At 40.9% G+C, this 23,058-nt stretch overlaps 1 protein-coding gene across 1 annotated transcript in view; it reads right to left on the bottom strand.

Moving 5' to 3' along the window:
- Window positions 1–21,661, bottom strand: part of LOC112628891 (cytosolic carboxypeptidase 4-like) — a 464,052-nt gene extending 442,391 nt beyond the window's left edge. Inside the window, exon 1 of the mRNA XM_025392213.1 lies at window positions 21,594–21,661. Within this exon, the coding sequence (XP_025247998.1) occupies window positions 21,594–21,608 (15 nt within the window). The 5' untranslated portion in view covers window positions 21,609–21,661. The remainder of the gene's footprint in view (window positions 1–21,593) is intronic.
- Between the last annotated feature and the right edge of the window lie 1,397 nt (window positions 21,662–23,058).

Consider the following 23,058-nt stretch of genomic DNA (forward strand, 5'->3'; position numbering starts at 1 on the left):
CTTATAGTAAGCTATTATCACACCACTGCACTCCAGCCTGGGCAGAGACAGTGAGACCCTATCTAAATAATTAATACATAAAAATAAAACAATAAAAGTAGTTCTGTGTGTATTTGCACACTTGAAATCTACTGATTTTACCTTCACTCCTGTTTTACTCTTATCTTTGGCCAGCATTCTATCTTCTGACTCCATCACACTCCAGCCTGCTTCCAATCTCCAAATTCTGGGGCATTTGCACAAATAATACTTCCAGTTCTGAGGAATTACTAGCCAGAGCAATCAGGCAAGAGAAAGAAATAAAAAGCATCCAAAAACGAAAAGAAGAAATCAAATTATCTCTCTTCATAGACAGCATGATTCTATATCTCTTCCATTATATACAAAAGTTAACTCAAGATGAATTAAAGATTTAAGTGTAAGACCTCGAATTATAAAATCTTCTAAGAAAACCTGGACGTCGGCCTTGGCAAAAAATTTACGACTAAGTCCTCCAAAGCAATTGCAACAAAAACAAAAACTGACAAGTGGGACCTAATTAAACTAAAGAGCTTCTGCACAGCAAAAGAAACTATCAAAAGAGTCAACAGACAACCTAGAGAATGGGAGAAAGTATTTGCAAACTATGCATCCAACAAAGGTCTAATATCCAGAATCTATAAGGAACTTAATCAATCTAACAAGCAAAAAACAACCCCATTAAAAAATGGGCAAAAGATGTTAACAGACACTTCTCGAAAGAAGACATACAAGTGGCCAACAAACATGAAAAAATGTTCCACATCACTAATCATCAGAGAAATGCAAATCAAAACCATAATGAAATACCTTCTCACACCAGTCAGAATAACTATAATTTTAAATGTCAAAACACAACAGATGCTGATGAGGCTGTGGAGAAATGCGAATGCTTATACACTGTTGGTGGGAATGTAAATTAGTTCAGCCACTGTGGAAAGTAGTTTGGAGATTTCTCAAATAACTTAAAACAGAACTATTGTGTGACCCAGCAATTCCATTGCTGGGTACATATCCAAAAGAAAATAAATCATTCCAAAATGATCAGTCTAAAAGACACAAGCACTTGCACATTCACTGTAGCACGAGTCACAATAGAAAAGATATGGAATCAACTTAAGTGTCCATCAGCAGTGGACTGGATAAAGGAAATGTACATATATACACCATTGAATACCACACAGCCATAAAAGATGAAATCATGTCCTTTGTAGCAACATGGATGCAACTGGAGGCCATAATCTTAAGCAAATTAACACAGGAACAGAAAACCAAATATTGCATGTTCTCACTTATAAGTGGGAACTAAACATTGGGTACTTATAGATATAAATATGGCAATAATAGACACTGGGGAGAGGGGTAGGGAGGGGGCAAGGGTTTAAAAACTTAATATTAGGTATTATGCTAAGTAGGTATATACCTGCTAATATTAGGTACCAGTACCTTGGTGGCAGGAGCAATTGTACCCCAAACTTCAGCATCACTCAATATACTCAAGTAACAATCCTGCATATGTGCCCCCTGAATCTAACATAAAAGTTGAAATTATTTTTTTAATTCCAATTCTCATATCTAAAAATACTTATTTTCCTCTTAGATAAAATAATAGCTAATCATATTTATATTCCCCAACTAATAACACCATGGTGTTTTTTAAAAAAATTCAAAATATTGTAACTTCTAAACTTTAGGAACTACAAAGGCTAGGGCTTTAAAGATTATATAAACCAGTAAATGTATTTCCCTGACCCAGGCATGTTCAAATACCATTAATGTTGTATGGTAACTTAGATAACTAAGTCATTCTTTTGATTTTTCAGCTAAGGAAACCAAGACTCAAAGAGTGAACCTGAGAAACTAAGCCTTTGTAACCAAGCAATGGTTCTCAATAATGGGTGATTTTGATCTACAAGGGGACAACCGGCAATGTCTAGATATATTTTTGGTTGTCATACTATAGAGGTGTTACCTGTATCTAGTGGGTAAAGGCCAGGGATGCAGCTAAATATCCTACAATGTCAGCCTATACTACCAAGAATTACCCAGCCCAAACTGTCGAAAGTGCTGAGGTTGAGAAACTTTCCAAGCCAGAGAGATCACCCTTGCTTAAGTAATACTTTTAGGATCTCATTCCTGTCATATATCCATGATTATTACATAAGATCCTCATAATTAAAAGTAAACTCATTTCCCATGTCCTTGTTGAAGACAGGGGTTTGGCTTGTTTCATTTCACCACCTTCCTTGGTAATTTATTTTGTATTTCCTGACCGAGACTACAAATGATCTCATTTTTGTACCTCTGTTGAGCCAGCAATGAAGTAGCTATATCAGAGAGATTGGGTGGAGAGGAAGATTTGATTTCTAGGTAACATTTGGGGGTTGCTCATGATAGCTGTACTCAACCCATTCATGGGTGACTGAAGAGTGCCTAAGGAGTGTTATAACACACAAATTGATTTGTTATGGAAACTGGCAGTGGTGCCAGTGGTAAATGAGATTTCAAATGAATGATAAAATGATGATCCAATTTGGAAGTCAACATAATGGTTTTTGCAATGGCCTCTTTTAGGATATCATTTCATAAGCACTAAACAAAATAAACAACCCATCCTTTGAATTCCTTTCTATGATAATTTATCTGAATGAGAAAACTTTTAAGAAATGTTGACACCAGATCTTGTCATTAGCCAATGGGGGAGGAGGGGAAAGTAAGAAGGGACCTATCAAAATCAAGAAATGACAAATGTTGAAAAAAATATTTAAGATAAAAGTGGTCATTTTATTCCTATTTTTCCTTCCTTTCTTTTGCCTCTCCACTAAGCTTAAACGTCCTGTATATTGTTGAACTAAAAAGCCCAAGTGGAAATACAACTTCTCATATTCACTATGAGCAAGGAGTCAAGACCACCCAGGCTTTAATTTGTTGAATAATATTTCATAACATCAAGTTCCATAATTTTTTTCCAACACTTTGACATAGTAATAACCCTTTTGGAACTCTCACCTACTAATTCAAATTATTGGAGTGAGTGAAGGAAAGTTTACATATGAAGATCTTATTTCTAGGGCTGCACAATACAGCAAAAATTTGGATGCAACCAAAATGTCTAACAGTTGTAAGTAAATTTTACTATAGTTAATGTAATATTGGAACAAAATACAAATATTAGAAGCATGAAGTCTTCAAAGCAAAGTGGAAAATTCTTATTATATTATTTAAAAATAAGTGGTTCCAAAATTACAGCTAGATAGGAAGACTAAGTTCTAGTGTTCCACAGCACTATTGGTTGAATATAGTTAACAAAAATGTCTTGTATATGTTTAAAGGCAGTGAGAGGATTATGAATGTTATCAACAAAAAAATGATAATGTTTCGGCTGATGAATGCCCTAATTACCCTAAATTGATCATTATACATTGTATACATGTGTCAAAATATCACTCTGTACTCAGTTAAGTATGTACAATTATGTCAACTAAAAACAAAAGGAAAAAAATTAATGATCCATAAATGTATGTACAGATTATCAGTCTATAAAAATGTGCATGTAACAAAGTCTAGAATAAATACCAAAATAACAAAAACAATGATAAAAATAAATTCATACATTTATGGTCCACATTGCTTTTCTTATTTTTTCCTGGGCTTTTCTATAACATAGTTAGAAATATATGCACATATATATATATATATATATATATATGCATATATAGGTAAGTTGACTCAGACTCCCTGTTTTCAGCCAAAAGTATACTTTCAATACTAAAAGTACAAATTTGCATTTATAGCAAGTTAGTAGTAACAAGGAAAACTATAGTCAGAATTTTGGAGTGCATAGAAGAATAAGCATTATAATTTAAATTAGGCTGCAACAAGGATAAGGTCAGCCGTGTTGAAGCAGTAATGAGTGTATGTTAGAAAGTCCTTCCTAAGGTTAACTCAGAAATTTCACATTCTCTTCCATTAATGGTCTGATTATATACTCAAGAATTTCACAGAAGAAATTGGCCATAGACTTTATCTATCAAGCCAAACACAGCTTCTTTTCTTCCTTAACATCAAAAGAAATTGGTAGTTCCTCTGCCTATGCTTCACTTTCTGATGCATATAATCATCCAAACATGCCACAAGACAATTGTCCTTCTTACATTCCCAGTATCAAATCCAGTCCAGAAACCTGGGTGCCATCATAGACTTTTCCCACTTCCTCCTCCCTCACCACCTCAACCAACCAATTATCCAGTCCGGTCAGTTGCACCTTCTGAGTATCTCTTGATGTATCTATCTTGTTTCTGCCCTCCCTCCAACCATGGGCTTTACAAAAGCCTTCTGACTGGTCTCCCTGCCCTAAGTCCCATTCAACGTTCACTTGTTAACAGGCAGCTATGATCGATCCCATTACTCCTTCTTATCAATGGATTCTTACTGTCTCTGAAATAAACTCCATCCCCTTAGGATAGCTCATAAGGCTATTTTTTTCTGACCATTGCTTGCTTCTGCTATAATTCTCCAATAAGTGCCCAAAATCAGGTTATATTTTGGCATGGAACACATTTTTCTCAGTGCATTGAGACTGATGTGGAGAAAGTAGAAATATTAGCTTCCTCATTTCAGTCACTATGATAATTTTAATATAATCTAATATCACATTCACATTTTTAACAGTAATAATTCACATTCAATTCATATTACATTAAAAGTAAAATCTCTAAATATTTGTTATAAATTTTGCAGTTGAGTGATGCCTTTTTGTTTTAACCAAAGTCAAGACTTCCCAATTAGCCATTTTAAGTTCCTCTTTTGAGATTTTGCTCAGGATTCCATTTTGCTAAGATCTTTTTAGACACAAAATTTGTAACATAATGCAGTAGCTGCTTGTCCCAGCTTTTTGACATCTGAAAATTTCATCAACATTAAGACAAAGCAGTATAATTGAAGAACACTACTGACTAGTTGTCAAGCATTTAGAATGCCACTGAAATATTCTTCCTCTAGGTTTTCACATCTAGGCTTTTACAAAAGTCTTTTGTTATACCCTAGGCTGGGTATAACAATATGCAAGCAAGATGAAAGGATGATGATGGTGGTGAAGATGAGGATTAGCTAGTATTTTGTGTCAGGCACTGTTAAATTAAGTTTAGCCTAAAACTGCCTGTATTAGTCTGTTTTCATGCTGCTGATAAGATATACCCGAGACTGGGTAATTTCAAAAGAAAGAGATTTATTGGACTTACAATTCCACATGGCTGGGAGGCTTCACAAACACAGGGAAAGGCAAGGAACAGCAGCAAGTCACGTCTTACATGGATGGCAACAGGCAAAAAGAGAGAGCTTGTGCAGGGAAACTCCCCTTATAATGACCATCAGATCTCATGAGACTTACTATCACAAGAACAGCACAGGAAAACCTGTCCCCACAATTCAATTACCTCCCATTAGGTCCCTCCCACAACATGTGGGAATTCAAGATGAGATATGCATGGGGGCACAGACAAACCATATCATTCCACCCTTGGCCCCTCCCAAATCTCATGTCCTCACATTTCAAAACCAATCATGCCTTCCTAACAGTCCCCCAAAGTCTTAACTCATTTCTGCATTAACTCAAAAGTCCACAGTCCAAAGTCTCATCTGAGACAAGGCAAGTCCCTTCTGTCTATGAGCCAGTAAAATCAAAAGCAAGTTAGTTACCTCCTAGATGTAATGGGGATACAGACACTGGGTAAATATAGCCATTCTAAATGGGAGAAATTGTTCAAAAGTAAGGGGCTACATCCCACATGCAGGTCTGAAATCCAGCAGAGCAGTCAAATCTTAAAGTTCCAAAATGTTCTCCTTTGACTCCATGTCTCACATCCATACCATGCTGATGCAAGAGGTGGGTTTCCATGGTCTTGGGCAGCTCTGCCCCTGTGGCTCTGCAGGGTATAGCTTCCTTCCTGGCTACTTTCACAAACTGGTGTTGAGTGTCTGTGGCTTTTCCAGTCACATGGTGCAAGCTGTCAGTGGATCTACCATTCTGGGGTCTGGAGGATGGTGGCCCTTTTCTTGCTTACTAGTAAGTAAGTCCCCAGTAGGGACTCTGTGTGGGGGTTCCAACCCAACATTTCCCTTCCACACTGCCCTAGCAGAAGTTTTCCATGAGAGCCCCACCCCTGCAGCATCCAGGCATTTCCATACATCTTCTGAAATCCAGGCAGATGTTCCCAAACTGCAGTTCTTGACTTCTGTGCATTTGCATGCTCAACACTACATGGAAACTGCCAAGGCTTGGGGCTTACACCCTCTGAAGCCATGGCCCAAGCTCTATGTTGGCCCCTTTCAGCCACAGCTGGAGTGGTTGGGACGCAGGGCACCACGTCCATAGCTGCACATAGCACGGGGACCCTGGGCCCACCTGGCCCATTAAACCACATTTCCCCCCAGGCATCCAGGCCTGTGATGGGAGAGGCTACCATGACACCTCTGACATGCCCTGGAGACATTTTCCCCATTGTCTTGGGGATTAACATTTGGTTCCTTGTTACTTATGCAAATTTCTGCAGCTGTCTTGAATTTCACCTCAGAAAATAAGATTTTCTTTTCTATCACATTGTCAGGCTGAAAATTTTCCAAATTTTTATGCTCTGTTTCCCTTCTAAAACTGAATCCCTTTAACAGCGCCCAAGTCACCTCTTGAATGCTGTGCTGCTTGGAAATTTCTTCCACCAGATACCCTAAATTATCTCTCTCAAGTTCAAAGTTCCACAAATCACTAGGACAAGGGAAAAATGCCACCAGTCTCTTTGCTAAAACATAACAAGAGTCACTTTTGCTCCAGTTCACAACAAGGGCCTCATCTCCATCTGAGACCACTTTAACCTGGACGTCATTGTCCATATCAGTATGAGCATTTAGGCAAATCCATTTGACAGGTCTCTAGGAAGTTCCATAGTTTCCCACATTTTCCTGTCTTCTTCTGAACCCTCCATAGTGTTCCAACCCATGCCTGTTACCCAGTTCCAAAGTCGCCTCCATATTTTTGGGTATCTTTTCAGCAGCACCCCACTCCTGGTACCAATTTACTGTAAAATTTCATGCTGCTGATTAAGACATATCCAAGACTGGGCAATATACAAAAGAAAGAGATTTATTGGACTTACAGTTTCTACATGGCTGTCATGGTGGAAAGCAAGGAGCAGCAAGTCATGTCTTACATGGATGGCAGCAGGCAAAAAGAAAGAGAGCTTGTGTAAGAAAACTCCTCCTTTCAATAACCATCAGATCTCATAAGACTTACTCACTATCACAAGGACAGCATGGGACAAACCTGCCCCTATGATTCAATTACTTCCTATCAGGTCCCTCCCACAACACATGGGAATTCAAGTTGAGATGTGGGTGAGGACACACCCAAACTATATCACTGCCTCCTTACATATTTCAAGTTCAGCCTAAAGACCTCTTTGTACATAGTGAACTGTAACCTAACTGGATGTGGAAAGAGACTATAACTTACTCTTGTGTCCATCACTTTGACTGGTTTCAGCCAATCAAAGGCAGCCAACTATTCAAACCATGTCCAAATAAGGCAAACACCAAGCTGCAACCAATCCAGCTGTTTCTGTACCTCACTTCCACTTTCTGTACATCTCTTTTTTCTGCCCATAAATTTTTTTCAGTGAGTGCCTGTGCTGGAGTCTCTCTGAATCCATTCTGGTTTAGGAGCTGCCCGATTCCAAAATTGTTTTTCTCTCAATTAAATTTTATTAAATTTAATTTGATGTTTTTCTTTTAACAACACTATAAGTGCTTTATATACATGTACTCTGCAGGAGATACAATCATTAGCCCCCTTTTCTTTCTGAAGACTACACTAAAAAATTAAAAAGCATAAATAATTTACCCAAAGCACAGTCAATAAATGATGGAGTTAGCATGTAGAAATGCTAAAGTCCATGTAAATATTAATTATCTTCTTCCTTCTCTCTGAGTCATCCATTATTCAGACAATTGTTTATTTCACTAATTTTCTACTTATGGGAGTTAAGCTTGTTTGCACATTTTAATCACTAACAAGCAATGACATTCCTGTATATCTATCTTTGTGTAGTTCTGGAATTAAATTTCTGGAAGTAGATTTCAGAGTCAAAGGTCCTGAAGGCCCATCATGATGGGTCAAGATGTAATCCAAGCAATTTGAGAGGCCAAGGTGGGAGGATTGCTTGAGCTGAGGTGTTTGAGATCAGCCTGGGCAACATAGCAAGACCCTGTCTCTACAGAAATTTTTTTTTCAATAACTAAGCCAGATGTGGTGGTGTGTACCTGTAGGCCCAGCCACTTAGAAGGCTGAGGCAGGAGGACCACTTGAACCCAGGGAGTCAAGACTGCAGTGAGCCATGATTGCACTACTATACTCTAGCCTGGGTGACAGAGCGAGATCTTGTCTCTAAAAATAAATTGTTTTTTTGTTTTTTTGGGTTTTTTTTTAGGTTCATGAATTTTAAAATTTGAATATGGCTAGTTTGTGCTTTAGCTTTTATTTTCAAATTTTTGTTTATTTATTTACTTCTTTTTTTGAAACAGGGTCTTTCTCTGTTACCCACACTGGACTGCAGTGGCACAAACATGACTCACTGCAGCCTCAACTTCCCAGACTCAAGTGATCCTCCTGCCTCAGCCTCCCTTGTAGCCAAAATCTCAGGTGGGTTCAGCCATATCTAACTAATTTTTTGATTTTTTGGTAGAGACAAGGTTTCACCATGTTGCCCAGGTTAGTCTTGAATCCCTGGGCTCAAGCGATCCTCCTGCCTCAGCCTCCCAAAGCGTTGAAATTACAGACGTGCACCACCACACCCAGCCCATGTGCAATAACTTTTTTTTTTTTTTTTTTGAGATAGAGTCTCCCTCTGTCATCCAGGCAGGAGTGCAGTGGCATGATCTTGGCTCACTGCCACCTCCGCCTCCCGGGTTCAAGTGATTCTCCTGCCTCAGCCTCCCAAGTAGCTGGGACTACAGGCACCGGCCACCACGCCTGGCTAATTTTTGTATTTTTAGTAGAGACGGGGTTTCACCATATTGACTAGGCTGGTCTCAAACTCCTGACCATGTGATCTGCCCACCTCAGCCTTCCAAAGTGCTGGGATTACAGGTGTGAGCCACCACGCCCAGCCATGCAATAACTTCTATAATTAAAAACATTAGGACCAGGTGCAGTGGCTCACATCTATAATCCCAGCACTTTGGGAGGCCAAGGAGGGTAGGTCACTAGAGGTCAGGTGTTCGAGACCAGCCTGGCCAACGTGGTGAAACCCTGTCTCTAATAAAAATTAAAAAATTAGCTGGGAGTGTTGGTGCTTGCCTATAGTCCCAGGTACTCAGGAGGCTGAGGCAGGAGAATCACTTGAACCCAGGAGGTGGAGGTTGCAGTAAGCCGAGATCACGCCATTGCACTCCAGTGTGGGTGACAAGAGCAAAACTCCATCTCAAAAAAAAAAAAAAAAAAATTACAAATTTTGAGAATTGTATAGAACATATGTTATGTGTGTCCTTAGATTCCTTCAGGTATGTCAGCTCCTGGATCCCCAGTTGTGAACTTTGCCTTAGGTGCCACCAGTTCTTGTTGGGCCCTTGTTGCACCCCTTGGGGTTGACCAGTCAAATTCCTAAAAAGACCTTCTTCTTTGCTGCTACTAGAGAGTCAAGCCAACCATCCTTCCACCTCAAGTTTCTGGCTTCTCCCACCATTTCCGGACTTGGATGAGTGGCTGCAGAAGGGACCAGATGGTGCAACCTTAACATGTCAGTTTAACCTTCTGGGTACACACTTGGACTAACAGGAAACAGAAAGGTAGGGTGGTGCACAGCATGCAGATAAATGCTCTTGCCTTCCTTTTCAACGATGTGCAGCCTATCCAGCAACAGCCCACATAGCTGAGTGGACCTCTTTGACTGCTTTGACCATTGTAGCAATGCAACACTCTGCATTCCTTTCCATTGCCCTATCTCTCACTTCCATTTTTTGTTTGTTTGTTTGTTTGGTCTCTGGTAGTTTTCTGGCTCATCTGATAAAATAAAGTTTATGAAAATGTTTTATAAATTATATATCATTTTGAAAAGGGAAAGCATTTTGATTATTGTGATTTTTGTTATTTTCAGGAATACTTAGGGGTAGATAGCCAGAATTTCATTTGGAAAAAAATAATTAAGATGGCCCCAATTTAAATTTTACTACTCTTTATCAGTCTGAGGAGTTTGAAACATTTTTTATCTTTCCGATTCTGTCTGCCTTCGGGGAGGTGTAGTTAATTATAAGCTTCATAGAAATACCAGCAGTACATTTCAGTGTGCTCCTAAAGAGGGCACGTTGGAATAAGGAGGAGGATCATGTGCTTGCATACTCCAGTGGACTCAGATCCAGCAGGATGCATACCCTAGCATGCAGTTCTATGGTGAGATTAGAATACGAAAGGAGAAGGAAGTAGGATGAAAGACAACTAGGATGAAAGAAAAATCAAGGACTTTCTGACCCTGCCCTACTTTCAAAGAATTATCTTCTATTTTACCAGATGTTACCTTTTCTAGTTTCATAGACACACGCATACACAACCAACATTTCCGGAAGCCTAAATCATCATCTCCTTCTTCTGCGTTCCCTTATGGCACCACTTCTTTCCATACTCTGCTGTCATTGCTTACTTAATTATCTGCCTTTGTGGCTGGACTGTAAACTGTAGAAGACATGGAAGTTGTCAGTTCTACTCCCTGTCATATTCTTGGCACTTAACATATTGCAGGATTAAAAAAAAACAAAAACATTTCTTGAATGGTTAATTAAAGAATGAATGAATGAAGAATGAAGATGAAATGACTACTGTCTGCCTTTGGTTATGTGCTTTTAGTTGTATATACATAAACCCAGTAACAAACTTCAGCTTAAAACAAAGTAGATATCTAGTAAATATATGTTGACTAATTGATGAAACAAACATTTAAATAAAAACATCTAATTATTGGCTTCTAACAACAGGATTCAAGGTTTTCTAAAATATTCTCATTTACATTCAGGGAACACAGGCATATATACAGAATTATTGCTTACTGCTAGAAAGAGAGATGATTCTTAAGGCTGCTGTATTAGATTGAAGAAATGCAGAAGAATGTTGAAGACTTGAACCATCATCTGCCTCTTATAGTGAGACATAAATAATACAGGGTAGTCACAGGAGAATAGAAAATTCCAAGCAGCAGTGCCGCATTTATGGCAGCGGCGGGCCTTCCAGAGCAGCCACCGCCATCACGCTGGCTGCAGCAGGGAGGCGCAGGCGATGGCGGCAGGAGAAGCTGCGGGAGCAGCAGTGGCGATGGTGGGACTCCTGTGCCCTGCACCCCCGAGGCAGCTGACTGCACCGCCCCCAACATTGCGTGACTGGGCAGGACCAGCTCCCAGGCCCAGAGCCTCCACAGCTCCGAGCCCTGGCCCCGTGTTGCTGCTCTCACCAACCACTACTGCGGGATGGGTGCGGTAAGGGTGCAGGCAGGAGGTGGACAGTCTCCAGAGCCTGCCCCTGGGAGCCTCCTGGAGCCCGCCACCCCGGCAACTGTCACGATGGGGTCGGGCTGAGCTGCCAGCGGGTAGGAGAGCAGCACGGTATGGCACAGAGGAACTTGCAGAAAGGGGCCCAGCGAGGACCTGGAGCCTCCGCCCCAGACTGCAAGGAGGTGTGGCCTGAGCTGCACACTCCATGGAGCTGGCGGGAAACAGGGACAAGTGGGAACCTTGCCCCTTCTGAGCTGGCAGAGCGGGAGCTCCACAGGTGCAGCTGCAGTCTCCCTGTCACGGCTCAGGACCCAGGCATCTCTGTGCTCTTGGGGGCCCAGGAAGGGAGCAGGCACTTCCCCCTGCGGGCTCGGAAGTGCCTGCTCCCACTCCCTGGCTTCTCACCGCTGTCAATGCCCACTCCAATCTCAGAGCAAAGTCAAGGCTGAGCCTGGGCACTGTCACAGCCTGGCCAGATATGCACACACTCGGGGTAGCACTGACATGCAAGACGCCTGCCAGCTTGGCCCCCTCAGAACTTTGGGCACCAACAAGCATGGGAGGGAGGCTAGGGGGGTGCTGAGAACAGCTGGTGCTGGCCTTCAGGCTCCCCTTAGCATGAACAGCCTGGCTGTCATGAACAGCAGCAGGAGGCAGACAGTTTCCTGATTGAAGGAGGCAGGTCCCTAGTGAAGCCCCACCTTCAAGTCAGGGAGGGCCTGAAGCCTGGGGGCTGGGCCACCAGACCCCCAGATCAGAGGGGAAGCTTGTGGTGCTTTTCCCTGGGCCAACTCATGGCTGCCCATGGATCAATCAGCACCTACTTCCTCCCTTCTGAGGCCAATAAACACCCCCTCCCTTGACTTGAGCAGAGGACAGAGAGGATAGAGAAGCAATGGGGAGATGATGGGATGACCAGCTGCAGAGAAGAATTACCTTCTCTGCTGAGAGCTGGACACTCATCAGGATGACCTGCCTAGCAGAGAGGAGCTACCTTCTCTGCTGTGAACTGAAGAAACGATGGGACAACCAACTGCAGAGAGGAGATACCCTCTCTACTGAGAGCTGCACAGTTGTTGGGACACCCTGCCTATGGAGAGGAGCTGCCCACTGTGGGCCCTCTGAGCTGTTCCATTGCTCAATAAAGCTCCTCTTCATCTTGCTCACCCTCCACTTCTCTGTGAACCTCATTCTTCCTGGGTGCAGAATAAGAACTCGGCACCTGCTGAATGGTGAGGCTGAAAGATCTATAACACAAACAGGGTTGAAACATGCTCCTTGCTCACCATGTTGGGGGTGAAGAGTAGAAGAGAAGAGCTGCGGCCCTTCAGGGATCTCAGACCTGGGAGCTCCCTGGTCCAGGGCTGTGACTCCATCTTTGGGGCCCCCTGCAGTTCCTGGCATCTCCAAACTTCAGGGTGCCACCATATTCCCCAGTGCCAGCCAGCAAAGCTGCTTGTGGTGCACCTGTTCCAGCCGCAGCTTCACCAAGAGCCAGTGTCCATGCCAGCACGTGGAGCTGCCCACCCTACAGCATCAGCCAGCATGTCTGACTGCAACAGCCAGACCACATGCTGCTCACACACCCCTCACTGCTCCGTGCCTGACTCTCCCTTGGCAGGCATGGGATCCAGGCCAGTAGCAGGAGCCAAGTCCAGCCTGCCAGGTCAAGTGAACGGAACAAGCCCAGAGAGCCCAAGCAAACCTTGGGTAAATGCACCTCCAGCCACAGAGATTTCCAGCCAGAAAAGTGACACCCCCAAAATCCCATAAAAACACGACTAGCAAAAGGAAACTGTTGAAATAGCTGCACAAGCTGGGGCTGAAAAAGACCCTGAAAAAGAGTTTGTGGACCAAGCTGGCTAAGACCGACTAGATCCAACGTGGTGCTGGATTTGACCTAGGTTTCTCCTAGAATATCATTATATGCTCATTAACATACTAACACTCATGGGCACCATGACAGTTCAGGGAACACCCACATTTGGTGTAAAAATGGGTGGCATCACAGTTCTGAGAAATCCCCACTTTTTCCAGGAATCTTTACGAATGTTCTACCCCTTGATTAAAGAAAGCCATAAAAGTAGCAGCTGCAAATGCCTTTGCACATGACTCTCTCTTGAATGTGCCTGTACTCCCCTTTCTTGAGTGTGTACTTTTCACTTTGCAATAAATATGTGTACTTTCCCTATTTTCTGACTCATCCTTGAATTCCTTCTCACGATGATGTCAAAAGCCTGGACAACAGCCGGGGTCAAGGTCCTACCAGTGTTTGGGGACCTCCCCCAGCCCACTGGTATCAACAATCAAAGAGGATATTATGGTTTGGGATCCACTCCATTTTATACAGAGAGAATACCCCATGACAACTCTTCATATCCTGGACTCTGCCCTTCTCAGTATGGAAATGCTACTCCAAGCATCCCAGGTTGAGTCAATCCTTTTTCCCTACACTACAAGATAAATAAACTCTGGATTAAGTCAATGCTTTCTTTGATTTTGTTTGTCTGTTCCTTAAGAGTATCTGGCTTATTGCATTTACAACAGTCACATGGGAGAGTAAGATTTACAGAGATAAACCATCTTTTCTTCTTCTTGGTCATTTGAAACCAAATTATTTTTAAAAGATCATAGGTCCTTTGAGGCTCATAGGATTATCCCAAGTGCCAGATTTCCTCCTTATTTTACATAGAAGGAACAATTTTCTACAATGGGCATTTAAATTTCATGGTTCTCAGGGCTTTTCTAATCCCAGGAAAGATCCCTGCTGGCAGCCTTATTAGCATCTCTGCCTCTTGATTTTTATTTAATTCCTTTTAATATTCTATCATGATGCTGACAGACATTATAGAACTGAGGGCAACAGAATGAGGACAATATTTTACTACATAATTAAGACTGCAGTGAGTTAATAAACTGCTCATAATGTGCTTTGAGATCATATCCGAAGCAGTTTTTTAAAAACAAAACAAAAAAGACAACAGCAAGGTATCACTTGAATTGTGGTTAATAAGGAAGGACAGAGTGTCAACATAAATGGCCCAAATAGTATTTCTACTAAAATGATAGATTAGCATCTGGCTTTCTTTCTTTTTTTTTTTTTTTCCTTGTTTTCTTTTTCTTTGAGACAGAGTCTTGCTCTGTTGCCTGGGAGTGCAGTGACATGATCTCAGTTCACCATAACCTCACCCTCCCAAGTAGCTGGGACTGCAAGCACTTGCCACCATGGTCAGCTGATTTTAAACTTTTCTTGTAGAGATGGGTCTGCCTATATTGCCCAGGCTGGTCTCAAACTTCTGGACTCAAGCTATCCTCCCACCTCAGCCTCCCAAATTGTTGGGATAACAGGCATGAGCCATCGTGCCCAGCAGCATCTGGATTTCAAATTTGTATTTACAAAGAAATAAAATGGCATTCCAATGGCAAAACAGGCAATTGGAAAATTGTCCTCTTTTCCAAGACTTTGAGAAGGGAAAGGTATTAGAGAATATGGGAGTGAAAATAAAACAAAACAAACAGTTTATGTAGCATTAAAATGTTGGCATAGATCAACAAAGTATCGCATACTAGGAATTACTTATTTTCAACTTTTAAATCATATTTATGATATATACAGCATCTCATTGTCGTTAAAAAAATTTCTGGGAACAATATCCTTGCCTTAACAGAAAAGTTGGAGTTCCCCAACTTCTTATGCTTGACCCTTCACTCTTTCCAAACTATCTCACCTCTTTGACCAAGGGTGTTCAAAATCCATGTTTCTCAAATTTATGGGAAACATGGATCACCTGGAGATCTGGTTAAAATGCAGATTCAGTAGGTGGGGCCTGGGAGTCTGCATTTCTAACAAATCCCAAGTGCTGCTGATGCTCTGCTCCAGGGCCCATACCACCACTTGTGAGACAGAGCATCCTAAGAAGATTAGCATCCCATGCAGTCACAGAAGATTTAGACTGCTTAATCCAACACACATTTAATGAGATGCTTCATTGTTCTTGTGCTAATTGATAAGTAGGTAGAAACAGTCAGGGATTTAAAGCCTCCATTTGATTTTCACAAAGTCAAGCCAAGCACTTCTGGAGCTGATTTAAGAGCAAAAACTAGGAGACTGTAAAGGACCCTCTAGAGATCCTGGAATCAGTAAGTTAGGGCATGATCTCTTCATCTTTTTGGAGGCGTTGCTCACCCTTTTAAGAATAACTTTAGAAATACAGGTATTCTCCCCAGAAAACTTATACATAGCAAACAAATAATTTTGTATGTATCTGTTCTTAAATTCTTGAAAGTCCACATAAGAAGATTGTTCAAAGATACCGATTTAAAATACCCTGACCTGGGAGTGTCCCAGGAGCTAGAGAAAACAAAGAAACAAAGACATCTTTAAACTCTCAATGGGATATTAGACAGTTTCTTGTAGTAGAATTAAGCTAATTACCTAAAAGCATGGATGAAGAAAATAAAAAGTAAAAGTGGGAGCAGGAATAGACTTTGAGACTTCGTGACAAAAGCCATGGGAAATTTTCTATCCCAAAGAAGATCAGAAGCAAGAGAAGAAAAACAAAAACTTGTCTCAAAACATCTTACCTTTTACATCTGGTCTGACTATCCTGCCTCAGTCTCTCAGTAACTGGTCTCTGGGAGCTAGGCTCTGAATGTCCAGGGACACTTGCAAAAATGTAGATTCCTGGACCATGCCCCAGATCAAGAAATCTCGGGACACAGAGTTCAGACATTCTTGCAATTTAAACATTTGCAATTTATAAACTCCCCAAGTGATTCTCATGCACATTAAGTTTGAGGTGGTCCTCAAACTCTCCTCAGATTACATTAATGAAAGTAAGACACCTTCTCCCCCAATTCAAAGATCAAAATTATATTCCTTTATAGGTTACCTGTAAAAATGATTCTGAGAATAGTGATCTAAAATATTTTTGCATTGTGCTCATAATTAGAATAGACTTTTAAATTCAGCAATCTTGGGGAAATTTAAATCTGTTTCCTGCCCTGCCTCAACTCCTCATGCCTTTCTTTCTCTTCTCCTAGAAGAAGGCTCACTAATTGTCCTCTTTCCCTTCCCTTTTCTGGGACTTCACATACAAATTAACTATAATATAGATTATGTAGCACAGGAACTTTGATAGATAGAATAAATCAGTGGATAATAAAGGAAATGTCTAAATGATACATACAGACATTACTTGGATGTAGCTAAGCCTATAAATATAGGTATATGGATATTAGTGTCTATGAAAGCCAAAATCTGTGGTTCTCAACCCTGGCTGCATATTACACTTCATAAAATCTCAAAGTCTTAATCTCAGACCCCAAAGTTTCTAATTAGGAAGGTTGGAATAAGATGATTATGGTTAGGAGTTGGAGCCTAAGTGTCTTTATCTAAAATAGAAAAAGAAAACCACCATTAATGATCCTAATAATCAATAAAAATACAAACAGTAAACATGTATTGAGTTTTTACTATGAAAATGGTGATAAACGTCTTATAGGCAGTAGCTCATTCAGTCTTTACAGCATCTCCATGAAGTAGGAACTATGAGGAATACCGTGTTTACCACTAAAGCTCATAAAAGTCAGGAACTGTCTCAAGGTCACAACTGTGAAATGTAGAGCTCTCCCTGGAACTCTACATCTGATGCAGGAGCCCGTACTAAACAAAAAACTCTGCTTTCTTGTATATATCTATGATTAAAAACCATTGATATGGATGCATGTTTGTGTATATATGTATGACATATACATATATCTGTGTGTTGGAGAGAAAGAATCTGTGTGTGTGTGTGTGTTTGTGTGTGTGTATCCTGATACAGAGGCAATTCTGCAGCTCAGGACACTCTTATGGAGGAGAAGCGTCCCATCTGGGCTGTGCAAGTCCAAAGAACTGTGTGAGAGCAATGGTTGTCTGATGAGACAAGGAGAGAAGTCAAGAGGAAGTGAAATGAGAAAAAGAAGCAACCTAGGAGGTTCCCTGATATAAACAAATTGGCTGTTTCACTGAAGGTCTACTCTGCTCCTTATTCCCCCTGCTGATGGAAATCTGCCACTTCGTGTGTTACATTCTTCTCAGCCCTCTTTGGATACTCTGGAAAGGTGAAATAAAGACCAGCCAGGATAAAATGAAAAGGAGAAGGGAAATAGTGGATAGAACAGCCAAAGTCACTTGACAACTAGCTAATTCGTGCTAAAAGCAGAGCGCTTTCTTCCTAGAAAAACATGCATACTCAAGAAAAATTGCAGAAGATTTTTAAGGGCTTCAACATTACACTGGGTCACCCTGGTCTAGGTGATCCATAAGTCCCTTGGATACCCAGCAAAGTTAGACTTGGTCAACATAATGTAGCAGAAACCATACCTATCTTTTAGTTCCAATTCTGTCTTCCTATTATAAATAAGAAAACTGTGACCCAGAGAGGTTAAGTGGCTCACCTGTTGCTGCAGAGCTGCTTAATGACAGCCAAGTGCGGAAGGTGGGTCTTCTGCCCCTTTTACCAACCACATTCTACTAGGCAGAAAGCATGAGGTAAAAGCAAAGATCCCAGCAACTTATCTGTCTGGCTTCAAATTCTGGCTTGAAAACTTCTAGTTGTGGGACCTTGAGCAAGTTACTTAACCTCTCTGTCTCAGTGGCCTCATTTGTAAAATAGTTATAATGAGAATAATAATAAAACTGATTTTGTAGTGCTTTGTTGTACAATAGCAGACATGAAGTAATTTAAGAGATGTAAAGGGCTTAGCACACAATAAGTATGATAGACGTGTTTGTTATCATTATTGCTACCTTCACATTGTGTATTATAACACTGGAGCAGCCTTAATCAGCACTCATACATGCCATGAGTCTCAAATTTATCTTCTAAGATGTTCCAAGAAAGTCTGAAAGTTTTCATTTTCCTTAACATGAGGTAGACAGAATATGAGAACTGTTATAACACATTTAGGGCTTCACCGCATGGCAATATGGAGACAGAAATAAAAACCTTCCCTAATTCTTGGAAAGAATTTTATATTTTCTTGTGTGACCCAGTTTATTAGGTTGAATGGTATCTTGCCCAATGCCCAAATTTATCTCCTTATCAGAATGTCAGAATATGAGCTTATTTGGAAATAGGGTCACTACAAATATAATTAACTAAGTTAAGATGAGGTCATCCTGGAGTAAGGTGGGCTCTTATTCCAATATGTCTGGTGTACTTATAAGAAGAAGAGGGGAGACACAGGGATAGAGGCTCACAAGTAGAGAAGGCCATGTGATGATAAAGGAAGAAATTGTAGTGATGTATTGACAAACCAAAAAACACCAAGGATTTCTGGCAATACAAGAAACTCAAAGAAATGAATGAAACAGTTGCCTTTACAGAGAACATAGCACTGTCAACACCTTGATTTCAGGCTTTTATCTTCCAGATCTGTGAGTGAACAGATTTATGTTGTTTTAAGCCATCCAGGTTGTGGTAATCTGTTATGGCAGCTACAGAAAATAAATATATCCAGCCTACAGTCTGGGCTACTGCAAGAAACCCTGCTCTGATCTGCAATCTCTAGTTCTGTAGTAGAGCGCTTTGTTCCCTAAACAGCTAAGGCAAGTGGAGTGAATGAAGGGCCACTGGGAGCCTTGAACATGGAGTTCCAATGATTGAATTTCCTATATGAAATTAATCCGCACTAAACCATCTCCAATAATTTAAGTGCCTATTTCCAGCATGCGTGTTTTCTAATCTAAGCCTTTTTTTAAATACTGTTTTAAGTTGTTTACAGCAGGAAACAGCCTCGGAGATGCTGAGATTTGCATATAGAAGGACTTTTGGGGAGTGCTTACTGTAACAATACCTGTGAGTTACTAGGGAAACAAGGTTGGGCAGAAGGGGAGGTTGAACTACAAGGGAATTGCAACAGAGGTGCCAGCTAATCCTATAGGGAGATCTAGAGCTGGAATGGCCCTTTGGAGTCACCCCAACTGAGGCAAAGAGATAAGGTTTTTGTATCCCCACAGATCAGCTATTGGATGTAGGCTGCAGGTAGGGAGGAGCCATACCTTTTGGGCAAGATGAGGTCCTTTAGTTACAAGCAATTCCTGGTTATAGACACAGCTGTGAACAACCAGGGGAAATGAGTGCCTGGGTCCTAAGGAGGGATCTCAAGGGTGGACCACAGCATCTACTATGTGTATGGATGGAATTCTTTCTGCCTAATTATCATCTGTTATTAGAATGTGGCCATAAGAGATTCCACACCTGAACTAGAATTGCCTTACTCTGGGATATAATCCATTGGGTGCTCTCAAATCATATCTAGTGGCAGGTCTGAGAGGTCTCAACCCTGCATTCTTGTGTCTTTCCTTCTTTCACCCACACATTTTCCATCTCTGCCCATTGCAACATCTCTTAAAATCTCCATTTTAGAATGGCATCTGATCACATGTGGACAACAATAATTTCGTCTCTTTTTCTACTTACCCAAGGACAGTGAGGATAATCATTTAAGGGCTTGGAAATTGCCATTCATTTACTTGTTCACTTATTTACTCACTTGTCAGCCATCATTTTTAATACCTACTTTATACTATACTAAGCATTGAGTATAAAAAAATGAAAGAAGAGATTGTAAAAGGCCTTACTCATGACGATGAGGAGTTGAATTTTATCGAGACACAAAGATACTTAGAAGGATTATGGGCATTACTGTGACTTGAATAGATTTGTGTTATTAAAGGAGCCCTTGTGGGTGGTAGAGTGGATGCACTGCAGGAAGGTCCCACAATACAAGGATGTAACTTGCAGGTAGAGAATTTAAACACAGGTTGAGTCACTCTTCAAACCTCAGCTGAGTTACCATCTTCTGTCCTTCTCTAAGATCCACTTTGCTGTCCAAGTTAGCAATGTTGCAAGGAGTAAGTCGACAGCCTGCTTGGGTAGAGGGACTCACATCCTCCTCCTAAGCTACCAGCAACCGCTGGGGCCCAGCCACATGCCTTTGTGTATGCAAACACACCACATATGTGACCTCAGGTCACAAACACTCAGTGTAAAGCCCACAGCTGTCCACATAGACTGGATGCCTCTAAAAAAAACGAACCCCCAAAGGATGCATCATTCCATTTTGGCTTTTTCTTCAACAGCCTCAATAGCTTTGGGCCCGTCCCTAATAGGTAAAGTAAATCTCTCAGTGGGTGGGATTTCCACATTAAATACAAGTTATAGATCTAAGTGTATGACCTAGCAACAGAGACTGTATCCCAAAGAAACAAAAGCAGGATAATTTTTTTTCTAATTAGCCAACTATAGACTGGAAAATAGAAGAGAAAATATCATATTAATAATCATTATTTTAAGGTAATAGCTTATGTTCTTTAATGTAGTTCCAATATAAATGTCACTGTAAGAAATTATATTTCATCTCAATACTAACAAATCAGGTACTTAGTGTGCTGGGGGAGAAATGATTGGAGCTACTTCAAAGCTGCATTAACCAGAGAAACTGCAAAAATATTTATATTCGTATGAAGGAAGGAAAGAATGCCCCTCACGGGTGTATTTAAGTATCCTCCATCTTTTGGATAAATGGTAACACTAAACAAAAAATGGAAAGATGACCTTAGAATAATAACCTCAAGACTCAACTGGGACTCAGCTTCCCAATGTACAAAAAGCATTTGCAATATGTTCAGGATGGAAATTTCTATGCTGCTTTATAGCTCATAGACTGCATTGTGTACCTCACACAAAAATCACCAAAACACCCAACTCCGAACTGGCTTCCTTCCCATGGGGTGGGCCCTCCCATATGTAAAATTACTCACCATGCCCTTGCTCACTGCCTGTGATTCTGCTCAGTTACTCAACAATGTTTGTAAGGACAGGAAAACAAAGAGAAGGAGAAAACTAATACATTCGGAGAGGTGTTTCATATAGAGAATGGGATTGTTAAACCAAAACCAGGTCTGGCACTACTAGGGCTTTCTCTAGCCTGTTCTCCCTCCATTCTTCCTTCCATGCAAAAGCCATTTGGAAAATTTCACGGGATAAATGCTGTGCCAATACCTGAAGGCCATCCATTGGGCGAGCCCTTACATTCTTTGTCCTCTCCAACAGCCTCTATGTACACTGCATGGTAGAGAGTTGGTGAGGGCCTGGACCGATGAGTCATTTAGTTTTCAAACAGCTCCAGAGGACTCTGAGTTTCCAGCTCTGAGTTTCCAATGCCATCGTTGATACTTATGTGACTAGAAGCTGTTAGTTTGAATTGGTGCTTGGAGAAACAAACTCAATGAAAGTCACGAAGCCAATAAATCTCTGAAGAGTTACATGGAGTTGTCCTTAAAACAAATGACAGGCCCCTTCCCATCAAGACACATACACAGAGAGAGACAAAACCTATGTCCATAAGGCCTGAAAGTCACAATATTTCAAGCTTTTTTTTTTCCAGTCTTATATGCTTTGAAGAACAAGGGAGTGAACAGATTCCTGATTATATAACCTCCAAGTACATTCACATATATGTTTTCTTTTAGTCCTTCAAAATCTTGTATGGTAGGATAAAAGGAGTCCTTATTAAAATCTGCATTTGATATATGAAAAAAAAATAGGTTCCTAGAAGTAAGTAGCTTTCAACACTGCTGGTAAGTGAAAGAGTGAGATCTCTTGATGACAATCTCATGCTCATCCAATGATTTCAGCTCTTCTTATTCTTCATTTACATTAATGTGGGTGAATAGGATTAATTCAGTCTAAGAATTTATTAATTCAGTAACAAAACAATTATTTGAAGCAAGTCTTTAGACTAAGTGGCTATTTGACAGAATTAATAGTCAACATGGGTGGTTTGATAGCCCTGAGTTAAAAAAATCTTCGACCATGTGAGAAGTTAGATAATGTGCATCGCCTGTCACACCCTGTACTCTCCTCGGTAACTAACAGATTTCTACAAGCTCGGGATTGCCTAGGTGCCAAGTGCTTCCTAGCTGTTCCAGGAGACTATCAAAGCTAACACAATGAGCTCAATGCTGGTGAGGTCCAGGTATTCTTGGGGTTGAATGGAAGTCACTGAGGAGCAGTCTGTCAGCTTGCCTAAGAAATTTACAAGAGTCTATTACACTGGCACTGTCAAAATATCCTTTATTTATGCTTCTCTATGGGGGAGTGGGAAAAGCAGCCAGAACAGCCTGCTGTAGCAGCTATCCAGCTGCTCATGCAGTTAATATAGCTGTAGAAAGAATGTGATTTATACAAGAGCACTTTCTCTCAACGCTAGCATATGAGTCTGAAACCCACTTATTCTGGGAGACCCACGCCGTGCACACACTTTTGTGTGCTCTGGAGACAGCAGGATAACAAAGAGAGCTACAGATTTAGATCAGCACAGAAGATGGAAACACAATACATATATGTACCAACAATATCTACAGACTGACCTATGCTCTTTATGATGTATATAGAACTAGTCCACTTGCTGCAGAAGGCAAGAATTTTGTGCATATAACAGAGTCAGGCAGGCAGAGGTTCTGTA

This window comes from Theropithecus gelada, chromosome 7b (genome assembly GCF_003255815.1).
Source record: "Theropithecus gelada isolate Dixy chromosome 7b, Tgel_1.0, whole genome shotgun sequence".
NCBI classification, from domain to species: domain Eukaryota; kingdom Metazoa; phylum Chordata; class Mammalia; order Primates; family Cercopithecidae; genus Theropithecus; species Theropithecus gelada.